Source organism: Heliangelus exortis, chromosome W, assembly GCF_036169615.1.
Source record: "Heliangelus exortis chromosome W, bHelExo1.hap1, whole genome shotgun sequence".
Taxonomy (NCBI): domain Eukaryota; kingdom Metazoa; phylum Chordata; class Aves; order Apodiformes; family Trochilidae; genus Heliangelus; species Heliangelus exortis.
Window position 1 is genome coordinate 582,703 of NC_092453.1, and position 12,470 is coordinate 595,172.

The following is a 12,470-nucleotide window of genomic DNA, read 5'->3' on the forward strand; positions in this document are numbered from 1 at the left end:
GGAACACCACTCATCACTCTTCTCCATATGGAAATCAAGCTGTTGACCACTACTCTTTGAGTGCAAACATCCAGCCATTTCCTTACCAAGTGAGTGGTCCATCGATCAAATCCATGTCTTTCCAATTTAGAGACCATGCAGGATAGTTTTGAACACTTTGTACAAGTCCAGGTAGATTATGTCAGTTGCTTTCCCCTTGTCCACTGATGCTGTAACCCACATAGAAGGCCACTAAAATTTGTCAGGCACAGTTTGCCCTTGAAGAAGCCATGCTGGTTGCCACCAATGACCTCCACATTTTTCATGTGCCTTAGCAGAGCCTTCAGGAGGATCTACTCCATGATCTTGCCAGGCACAGAGATGAGACCAACTGGCTTGTAGTTCCCAAGGTCTTCCTTTTTTCCCTTTTTAAAAATGGGGGTTGTTTCCCCTTTTCCAGTCAGTGTGAACTTCACCAGACTGCTATGACTTTTCAAATGTGATGCACAGTGGCTTTGCAACTTCATCTGCCAGTTCCCTCAGAAGCCTTGTATGGATCTTGTCAGGTCTCATGGACTTGTGCACTTTCAGGTTCTTTAGGTAGTCTTGAACCTGCTCTTCTCCTACAGTGGGTGGATCTTCCTTCTCACAGTCCCTGCCTTTGCCTTCTGCAACTTGGGTGATGTGGCTAAAGCCCTTGCTGGTGAAGACTTAGGTAAATGAGCTTTTTGATATATAAACTGTTTTCATCTCCATAACCTGGGTAATGCAAGCCAACTGCTTTCTTGTGAAATGTTTTCCATACATTATTGTCATGGTTTAGGCCCATCTGGTAACAACAAGGCCTCCACTCACTCACCCCCCCAACTCCCACTGTGAGTAGGGAGGAGGAAATCCACCTAAAGGCTCATTGAGACAAGAATAAGGAGATTTTTCACCTCCCAGTTTCAGTAACAGGCAAAACCAGAAAAACTGAATTTGGGAATAATAATAAATTAATCTATCAGGAGAAAGAGAAAATATGACCAGATCTTAATATCTTCCCCCCAACCCCTCCCTTCTTTCCAGGCCCAAATTGCTTCACTCCTGCCTCCCCCTAAGCAGCACAGCAGGATGGGGAATGGGGGGTTTGGAATCAGTTCACCACACGTTGTTTCTGCCACTTCTTCATCCTCAGGGGAGGACTCCTCACATTCTTCCCCCACTCCAATGCAAGCTCCCTCTCATGGGAGAGTCCTTCACAAACCCCTCTGACATGAGTCCCTCCTACAAGGTGCAGTTCCTCAAGAACGGACTGCTCCTGCATGGGCTTTCCACATAGTCATGGTCTACTTTGGGAAGGGTCATCTCCCCTGGAATGGGGTCCTTCACAGCTGCAGATCCACATTTGCCCTGCTCTGTGATCCTGCATAGGTGGCAGCTCCACATCTGCCCACCATGATCCTTCAGGGGCTATAAATCCACATTTACCCCACTGTGGTCCTTCAGGGACTGCTCCACTGTGCTCCTCCATGGGTTGTAGGGGGACAGCCTGCCATCTCACCACAGGCTGTGGGGAAATCTCTGCTTGGGCACCTTCTCTCCCTCTTTCCTCACTGACCTTGGTGTCTTTTCTCTGGCATTGTTCTCATCTCCTCCTCTCCTCTGCAGGTTGTTGGCTTGGTTTTTTTTTTTCTAGTTTTGTTTTCTTTTTCTTTAATATGTTACTGGCAGAGGCACTTCCAGCTTCTCATATTTGTTCAACTTTGGCCAGAGGCAGGGTTGGCATTGGAACTGGGGAGCTTCCAGCAGCTTCTCACAGGAGCCACCCCTGTTGCCCCCCTGCTTCCAAAACACCACTGCACTAACCCAAGACAATTATATTGTATAACTTTATATATGATCTAAAAGTAGGTTAAAAGATAACTATTTAAAAATAAGTTTCTCCAAATCACTGAAAGTTAAAAATAACTAGAAACCAGTATTTTTCTTATATTTTTTAATACTTTTCACTTTTAAATCCCAGTTTAAAGTTTGTGATTGTAACACAAAAGAGACAACTCCTTTTATATTTTTAAAACTTATCATTAGGATCATAAAGCTATGATAGAACAGTTACACTCTACACACTCAAGGTACTCAAAAACATGATTCATGTTTTGAGTCTGTAGATGAACAGTGGCAATTAAAATACAGTTATCTGTACAACTTGATAAAATACAGGTGGAAAACTGATTAAAGTGAATCTGCACAACTTCAGATATGACATTTCAGTGCAATTAAGTAAAAGGTAATTTTTTTTTCCCTAAAGTACATCACATTTTTCAGATAAATTTGTCAAAATAACATGTTCAGATTCTCAGACAGGATAACAATTACCATCTCTCATCCTCATTCCCAATACAAGTTCTACCAAGTAATTTCCTTTCAGATCTAGTTCAGCAACATCCAAATTATCAAAATGGACACAGATATTCACTGAATGATATCTGATAGAGAAGATAGCTGTGTTCTTGGCCTTTCAAATTGGTTCAGCTTATAAAAAACAGCTGTTCTAGAGTAATGGGCTGCTTCTGCAAGGACCTCAGCTGTGTAAATACTATAGGTCCATTAACAGGGAGAACTTGGAGTGCACAGATATATGGCAGTGACTATAAAGAAGGGTATGGTCAAGAGACAGGGGAAATTTTAAAAAAACATAAAAGGAAAATCTCTTCTGGAAGAAAAGACCTAGTGGCTACTTGCATATGGACAATCTGAGAGGGCAATAAAGAGCTGCCCCTTTTCATTTGTTTTTAAAGAGGTCAATTAATAGCTATTTCTCAGTCTTTTAAATCCTTCCTCATTCTTTAAGAAGCCATTTACAACTCTGACTGGGCAGGGCAAGCTGTAGTGAAGTATCAATGCCTTTATCTAAAAGTAAAATATTCTTTACAAATAGCATCTGTAGTTTAATTTTATTTACAGAATAAATTGCAAAAGTACATCACATTTAGTGCAAATGTAACTAATTATGCAAGATTTCTATACTGCTTTGTAAAATTTCCATACCATTGAAAATAAAGCCTTGTAAAATAAATCCAGTTAAATTAATAAAGTTACTAGCTTGTGTTCAACCGTTACCAGAAATGGCAAGTAAGGAGTTAAAAATCTTTACATGTTGGATTTTTTTTTTTTTTGCATTCCCACCAGTGGCTATGGTGTAATGAACCATTGCTTGGTTGACTGTAAAATGATGCAGTACATTTGAGATAAGATTTTTTTTTGTAACGTCACTGTATATAATGTTCACTGGTGATATAGTAAACATGTACAAATTTTCATCTTATTTGCCTTACTAGCATTAACATATAGGCACTTTTTACATATTCAAATTAAAAGAATAACTGTAATAAGGCATATTCCATGCACATCATTAGAAAAAGGCAAATAAAAAGGGAAGAGTTATGGAGCATTAAATCTAAATGCATGTGTAATTGTGTGTTATGTATGATTTCATCTCTATAGAAATGGACAGATAAAGTTGTTTTTTCAACACTGTGAAGATAAAATTTAATCATTCACCATATCTCCATTAAGGTACTATTTTTTATTTCTTTCCAGTACCTTCTATAATCTTATCAAATAAGACTTTCAGCTTTCTTTTGGAAAAAAAAAATGTATATATATGAAACTTCTTTCTTGAGATACACAGGTCAGTGAAACACCCGTCTCTGAAGAGTTTCCAGCTACAGGACATGAATAAAAGACCTCAAAGTCAGTCTGCCAGAGTGCTCTCAATGAGCATCTCCAGAATTCAAGGCAGGCAAATATCTGACATTTAAATTCTCACAGCAACTAGAGGGAACTATCCAATAAGAGTGGCACATCCTTATAGCTCTAATGGGTTTTTTTTTTCAATCAAGAGGCAAATATCATTGCAACTCATTTTCTACACAAACATCATAGCATGGCTTTATTAAGATGAGGAAAACAAGTGCAGGATCTAAAAATGATGTCTTCATACTCATTCTAGACTGGGAACATTGTTCTATGTAGTCCAAATTACTTCAATAAATTATTATAGTGTACTTTCTCACTGCTTTGGGAAAGCCCCAGATATCATGCAAGAAAGCAGTCCACATATACCATGGACAGGTGACTTCTCGCATTCAGGCTATGTCTTGCCCTCTCATACAGAATCTTAGAAATTTCTGGATTATGTTTAATAAAAATTCTGTAGCACATATTACATGACTAAAAAATGCAATAGAAATATAAAGATATCTGGAAAAAAAAAGCTTTTCAATCTCTTACTCCTTCAGAGCCAAAGATCTTCATAGGAGTAAGACAAAAGTCAATGTACTAAGGATATTGACAGCCCTCAATTATTAACTAACATATTATATAACAAGATGATTCGTTATAGAAACAAGCAGCAATTAGCTATGATTATACAAAGCAAAACAAAACCTGCCAATAAGTCATCTAGACTTTACTGAACTCACTCTCTCCCTTCCAAAATACCACAGATTTTTGTGTATATAAAGCACATATGGTATGCTATATGTGCATTTGTCTTTTGTGCTTTTTAGACATGCACAAAATCCACATGAGTATCTTAGGAATGTTGTCCGTGAAATTCTGCAAGTTCTCTAAAGCAGTAACCCATGTGGGTGATTCCATGTTGTGCACATTCTTCCTCTTCTAAAGCAAGCAAATAAAAGAACCATATACATTTTATCAATACCATTTATAATTACACACCGATTCTGCAAGAAAATTTAGGAGACAGCTAGTGTTAAATATTCAGCCTCATGGTGTCACAACACTTCTTTACTTAAGTATAGAAAGCCTAGAACATCAGCCATAAAAAGACTAGATACTTCATTCCAGCATGGAGTGCTCTACGCATGGTCAGTTCAACATGGAATGCTCACCCAGTCTTGTTCTGATCACTGCAGGTAAGCAAAGACAAAATACAGTACTGAAAATTTTTAACACTAATAGGAAAACAAGAACTTGTTAAACCCCTTAAATAGTATCAGCACTGCTATTGTCATGTTTTAACTTATGGATCATGGCAGCCATGTTTTAAATGGTTCACCTACACTAGTTCTCTAACAATATTCAATTTGAAATGTTAATCATTACAGGGATACCTGTTAAAGCAGGATCAAACTACTAAGACTTCTGAAGTCTGACATAATAAATAGAACCTAAAATAGAGGTAGCCTATGTCATGCATAGAAAAGTGATACAAGCTAATTTTCAAATCATACTCTAATAATCAAGCTACCAAATGCTACTTTGTAGCTGAAATTTGGTGGTTTCACACTACAGTTATATGTAATGAAGTACATGGCAAGAGTCTACACTAACAAAAATTAAGCAAAGCCTTACTTAGCACAAAGGCTTACATCTGACAGATTCAGACACCCCCAAAAGTGATAAATTATTTTCTAACGTCACATCATCATTTAAACATTAAAATAATTTTAGATTAGCCCACTGACCTATGCCATTAAAATACATCCATTAACTTCAGAAAGCATCTGTAAATCCCTTTTCTTTCTTAGGCTCATCAGAAAGACTTAAATTTTAAGTCACAGTCTTTTAAATACTCCAGTATTTGATACTGGTTTGTCAGAAAAGTTACATTAATGGAAATCTTATCTCTAAACTATTCTGTCAATATAAAAGAATACTTTGACCTTCATAATATTCTATCAGATATGCAATTATAACCAGGATATAAGATATCAAAATATCATGAGACTCTAAAGAAACTTCAGTATGTATTCTATTTAGAACAAGTGTAAAATGCCTGTGATAGCTGAGAATAAATAGTTCATCCTTTTATACTTCTACATAAATTAAACATGCATGCAAAAACTTGCAAGACAAACTAGTAAAAGTCTACAAAAACTAATGCTTGACAACTTGTGAAGCCCTTATTTTTCATTATAATACACACGAGTTATATGCATGTTTTAAAAAGTATATTGCATACATATATTAAAACTAAGAACTGAATTCATGCTAATTATAAGACATTTCTAGATTGCATACTTCTATTTGGCCTTAAATATTTACAACAGTGAATCAAGAATTAAAAAAATATGAATGTATACCTGCTAATACTAGAATAAAATAGGCTTTCCTGTTGTTTTCTCTTGCACATATGACGTAAAACGCTTCAAGAATTTCGGATATTCTCGTTTTGCCACTGCCCGTAATACTGATGCTGGTGCCCATCCTCCTGGGTTTACTAGAAGTAGACAGGAAGCCAGACACTGAAAATACAGCACATCTGCTAAAAGCTAGAAAAGAAAATTTAAGTTTGTATTCCTGCAACTCTTTCTGAAGTAACAGGAAAGAATAATCATCAGAATGTACACCCTTACAGCTTGTATTGTAGCACATCCTACTAAATACTGTAATTCAGTCCAGTTCTATGATGTCACTATTTAGAAAATTTTAAACATGATGTGTTCTCTGGTGAATGCCCAAATGAAAGATGATATTCTTTAAGTACTTCCAAGAAACAACAGAAAAAGAGACTCGTTACTTCTTATTTCAGAGAAAATAGAATTCACTCGTAACTTTTCAATAACTGCTGCATTTGTTTGCAGTATTGCTATACAGTGAATGTTTTACAAATTATTTTTAAAGCACCTGAAACAAAATTTGAACTGATTCTAAAATATGCTTAAATTCACAGGTCAAGTACTTTGCTGAAAAAGCAGACACTTCCTATATAATCACAGTTTAGAATTTGTCAACAAAAATGTATTTTTTAAATAATTGGGAATCATAGAATCATAGGAAGTTTGGGGTCTGAAGGGACTTCGAAAGATCATCTAGTCCAACCCCCCTGCCAGAGCAGGGTCACCTACAGGAGGTCACACAGGAACAGGTCCAGGAGGGGTTTGAATGTCTCCAGGAAAGGAAAATGGACACAATATTCCACATGCGGCCTCACCAGGGCAGAGTAGAGGGGGAGGAGAACCTCTCTCGACCTACTAACCACACCCTTTCTAATGCACCCTAGGATGCGATTGGCCTTCTTGGCCACAAGGGCACATTGTTGGCTCATGGTCATCCTTCCATCCACCAGCACCCCCAGATCCCTTTCCTCTATGCTGCTCTCCAACAGCTCAGTCCCCAACCTAAACTGGTACCTGGGGATATTCTTTTCCAGATGCAAGACTTTACACTTGCCCTTGTTGTAATTCATTGAATTTCTCCCTGCCTGACTCTCCAGTCTGTCCGGGTCCCTCTGAATGGCAGCACAGCCTTCTGGGTTGTCAGCCACTCCACACAGTTTTGTGCCATCAGCAAACTTGCTGATAGTACACTCTACTCCCTCATCCAGGTCATCAATGAATATATTGAATAGTACTGGTCCCAGTACTGACCCTTGAGGGACTCCACTAGAAACAGACTTCCAACTAGACTCCATCCCATTAACTACAATTTTTTGGCTTCTATCCATCAACCAGCTCCTGATCCACCTCACCACCTGATCATCCAGACCACACTTCTTCAGTTTAGCTCCAAGGATGCTGTGGGAGATGGTGTCAAATGCCTTCCTGAAATCAAGATAAACTATGTCTACTGCTCTGCCATTATCTATCCACCTAGTTACATCCTCATAGAAGGCTATCAGATTGGCCAGACATGACTCCCTTTAGTAAAGCCATGTTGACTGCTCCTGATAAGCCTCATCCTTGATGTGCCTGGAGACAGCACCAGAGATGATGGAAAGTGGCCTAGTAATGACATCTGCCAGTTCCCTCAGCACCCGTGGGTGCATCCCATCTGGACCCATGGATTTATGGATGTCCAGCCTCATTAACTGATCCTTAACCCAGTCCTCATCAACCAAGGCAAACTCATCTTTTACCCTGACTTCCTCAGCGGCCTTAGGGGTCTGGGGCTCCTGAGGACACCCTCCAGCAGTATACACAGAGGCAAAGAACGCATTCAGCAATTCCATCTTCTTTGTATCCTCTGTCACCACGGCACCCACCTCATTCAGCAGTGGGCCTACATTGCCTCTAGTGTTAGTTTTATCTGCTACGTATTTAAAGAAGCCCTTCCTGTTGTCCTTAAGCTCTCTTGCAAGGTTTAATTCCAAGGAGGCTTTAGCTTTCCTAGTTGCCTCTCTGCATTCTCGGACAACAGCCTTATATTCCTCCCAAGTGGCCAGTCCTGCCTTCCACAATCTGTAGGTTCTCTTCTTCCATTTGAGTTTACCTATTAATTATTAAGCTCCCTGTTTAACCATACTGGTCTCCTAGTTCCCTTTCTTGATTTCCATCCTATTGGTATGCACCAGTCTTGAGCTCAGAGGAAGTGGTCCTTGAATGTTAACCATCCATCTTAGGCTCCTTTACCTTCTAGTACCCTGTCCCATAGGATTTCACACAGGAATTATTTTAAAGAGGGCAAAGTTGGCCTTTCCAAAGTTCAGGGTTGTGATTCTACTTGGAATCCTGTTTCTATCACATAAGATCCTCAACTCCACCATCTCATGGTCACTGCACCCAAGGGTCCCCTCAACCTTCACTGCTTCAACCAGGCCCTCCTCGTTGGTTAGGACAAGATCCAGCAATGCTCCACTCCTAGTTGGCTCCTCTACCAACTGCATCAAGAAGTTATCATCAATGCACTGGAGGAACCTCCTGGACTGTGAATGGCTGCTGAGTAGGCCTCCCAGCAAATATCTGCGTAAAGTCTCCCATGAGAACCTGGGCCTGTGATTGCAAGGCTGCTACCAGCTGCCTGTAGAAGGCCTCATCTACTTCCTTATTCTGATCAGGTGGCCTGTAATAGACACTCACCACAGTATCACCCACATTATCCACATTAACCCCTTAATTCTAACCCACAAACTCTCAACTTGCTCCTCATCCACCCCTGGACAGAACTCAATACATTCAAGTTGCTCTTATGTAAAGAGCAACTCCCCCACCTTGCCTTGCTACCCTGTCTTTCCTAAAAAGGACATAACCGTCCATGACCACATTCCATTCATGTGAGCTGTCCCACCATGTCTCTGAAATTGCCACTAGAAAACTGAAGAAAAAAACTAGGGAAACTTCTAAAAAGGAAACAAAGCAGCTTACCCTAGAGTTTAACATAATATAGTATTTGTTGTACAGGATTTAATAGAGGAAATACAGGAAAAATTGACAGCAATACACAAATAAAAAATCCAAGACTATTACTGAAAATAGTAGCTTATGCTAAGTCATTTCAGTTGTAGACATTTCTTCTGCCCACCCTCCTACCACTCCAAGGTTCTGTCCCTAGGATTGTGCTACACATTAATTTATTCTTCACAGAAAACTACACAACGAAAGATCCCATTCACTGACTGATGTAGCACATTAATTCATGTCTTTTTGACCATGAAGACCACAATGTGATACTATATATAAATTCAACAGAAAACTGAATCAACCTTTATTGCAAGTATTCAGCTCCCCAGAATTAACATATATTATATATGTCATACTGAAAAAATTTACTTACCATTAGCTACGTATGTAATCTTGCACAGGATATTGTCCCTGCTTATTTCCTTATTCCCATCTGGCGGGCTTACTAATGTCTGACAAATCATAGCAATATTTATTTTGGCGCGGACACAACAATTGTTCAGCTGCCCCCCAAAGAAACAAAACAAAAAAAAAAGTGTAAGCTTCAAACCAAGTTTATGTCAGCATACTTGAATGCTAAAATTTTACTTTAGTAAAAAATTTAAGACACTCCAAAAGTTGTGTTTTGGGGAGTTTGCATTCTAGCACTACATGGATGTAGCATGAATATGAATGAAATGTACATAAAGAATAGGGAAAGGGTTAAACAAATGCTTGAATGTCAGGTTTCTGACATTTAATACAGTGAATTATTTCAATTACTGTGACAAGTAAGGAGACGTCTAAAGAATAACTAATCAGTATTTACAAATATCAGTTAGTAACTTTGCCCTTGTAAGCAGGCAATGGCATAGCAATCAGCACAGAAATACTTCAAAGAAAACAATAATTGTTACTATCTCACAGAACCAAGGCAGAACTGTTTAAGCTAGAGGTTTAACAGATTGCATATCTACAGTTAAAAAAGCCTATTCCCATGTCTGACAATACTGAAGTTACTGATTTGATTCCATATGAAGTAACCTCAGTTTCTTAAAATGTTTTCACAACTCCAGAAATTTTGCTTCAGTTTTTCTGAAACAGCTTAGATCTGCCAGCTGTTTTGATAAGGTAAGAGAGCTTTTCACAGAATCACAGAATCAGAATCATCGGAGTGGGAAGGGACCTCTAGACATCATCTAGTCCAACCCACCTGCTAGAGCAGGATCTCCTGGATCACATTACACAGGTTTGCATCCAGGCGGGTTTTGAATGTCTCCAGAGAAGGAGACTCCACCACCTATCTGGGAAGCCTGTTCCAGTGCTTTGTGACCCTTACAGTAAAGAAGTTTTTGCTCATGTTTAAATTGAACTTAATTGATCCAGCTTGTGCTCTTTGCCCCTTGTCCTATTGCTGGGCACTACTGAAAAGAGTCTGGCTCCATCCTTACACTCACCCTTTAGATATCGATAGACACTGATAAGGTCTCCTCTCAGGCTTCTCCTATCCAGGCTAAACAGTCCCAGGATCTCTCAACCTTTCTTCACACCAATCATCTTTGTTGCCCTCCTCTAGACTCTCTCCAGGCCTCAGCAGGGCAAAATAAAGGGGAAGGATGACCTCCCTCGACCTACTGGCCACACTCTTCCTAATGCATCCCAGGATACCATTGGCCTTCTTGGCCACAAGGGCACAACACTGGCTCATGGTTAACTTATTGTCTACCAGAACTCCAAGATCCTTCTCCTCAGGACTGCTTTCCAGCAGGTCACCCCCTAACCTATACTGATGCATGGGATTGTTCCACCCCAGGTGCAGGACCTTACACTTGTCCTTTTTGAGCCTCATTAGGTTCCTCTCTGCCCAACTCTCCAGTCTGTCCAGGTCACACTGAATAGCAGCATAGCCCTCTGAGAGTGTGTCAGCCACTGCTCCTAGTTTTGTGTCATCAGAAAACTTGCTGAAGGTACACTCTGTCCCCTCATCTAGGTCATTGATGAATATGTTAAACAAGACCAGGCCCAGTACTGAACCCTTGCAGGCACTGCTGGCTACAGGCTTCCAACTCGACCCCACTCTATTGATTACCACCCTCTGAGATCTGTCACGCAACCAAGCTCTCAATCCACTTCACTGTCCCCTCATCTAACACACACTTACTGAGTTTCTTAATGAGGATATTATGGGAGATAGTGTCAAAAGCCTTGCTGAAGTCAAGGTAGATTACATCTGCTGCTCTCACCTCATATAACCAAACAGTTATGACATTGTAGAAGACTATCAGATTGCTCAAGCATGATTTAATCTCGGTGAATGGATGTCCTAAGAACTTTCTTTTCTTTTACATGCTTAGATATGACATCCAGAATGATTTGCTCCATCACTTTTCCAGGGACAGAAGTGAAACTAACTGGTCTGTAGTTTCCTGGGTCATCCTTCTTGCCCTTTTCAAAGACTGTAGTGATATTTGCCTTCCTCCAGTCCTCAGGCACCTCTCCTGTTTTCCAGGACCTTTCAAAGATGATGGAGAGTGGCCCAGCAATAACATCTGTCAGTTCTCTCAGCACTCACAGGTGAATCCTATTTATGCCCTTGGACTTATGGTTGTCCAGTTTGGCCAAGTGGTCTCTAACCCAGTCCTCCTCTAACAAGGAGAAGTCTTCCTCTCTCCAGACCTTTTTCCTTATCTCCAGGGTCTGGGATTCATGAGGGCTGGCTCAGAACGCCTTCATCATGTCATGTTTAAACAAACTATATTTTTGCATATCCCTCCCCCTTTCAGTAGTATTGCAAGACCATCACCACATAATAGAAACATGGTATCTTAAAAGCAGAAATTTATAGAATGACAATTACACTTACAGGAGCACTGTCATGTTCCACAGAGAAATTGCACACAATCCATGTTTCAGGATCATTTTCACTGAATGCTGGTATCTTTCTGATGACAGACAAATACAGCACATCCCTTTGAGAAGCTGGCCACACCCTCTGCAGAGAAACACCTGAATATAAGCTTTCCCAGTTTTGCAAATTAAGTACTTATTATCCTTAGATAAAGGAAAAAACCAAACAAGGCAAAACAGGTCAGTCTTGTTATTTAAGTCAAAAAGTTTCTTCAAGTTAATAATTTCATACAATTTTCAAAAGTGAAACAGAACATGTGTTGTACAGATGTGTGTCAAGTCATATACTGACACTTCATTTAAAAACAATTAAGGAAAAAGTTTAAGACCTTTGAAAGGAAGAGAGACAAGATGCAATTACTTTTTCAGTAGGCAACCGAAGCAAAGTGTCTGATAAAATAAAGTAAAACCACACATGCTATTTTCCTGACAATCAATAGGGGGAAAAAGTCTGTCTTTTGCTACAACACAATACAG

The 12,470-nt window shown here is 39.5% G+C and overlaps 1 protein-coding gene across 2 annotated transcripts in view; it reads right to left on the minus strand.

The window, feature by feature from the left end:
- Positions 1-1,956: 1,956 nt before the first annotated feature.
- LOC139789117 (ceramide transfer protein-like) overlaps positions 1,957-12,470 on the minus strand; it is a 220,094-nt gene continuing 209,580 nt past the window's right edge. The window contains exons 14-17 of one of the 2 annotated variants that reach the window (XM_071729641.1): positions 11,950-12,078; positions 9,481-9,610; positions 6,072-6,208; positions 1,957-4,895 (exon numbers count right to left, since the gene is read on the minus strand). In XM_071729641.1, coding sequence (XP_071585742.1) covers positions 6,081-6,208; positions 9,481-9,610; positions 11,950-12,078 — 387 coding nt within the window. In that variant the 3' untranslated portion in view covers positions 1,957-4,895; positions 6,072-6,080. The remainder of the gene's footprint in view (positions 4,896-6,071; positions 6,209-9,480; positions 9,611-11,949; positions 12,079-12,470) is intronic. The other variant, XM_071729642.1, reaches the window with a different exon arrangement.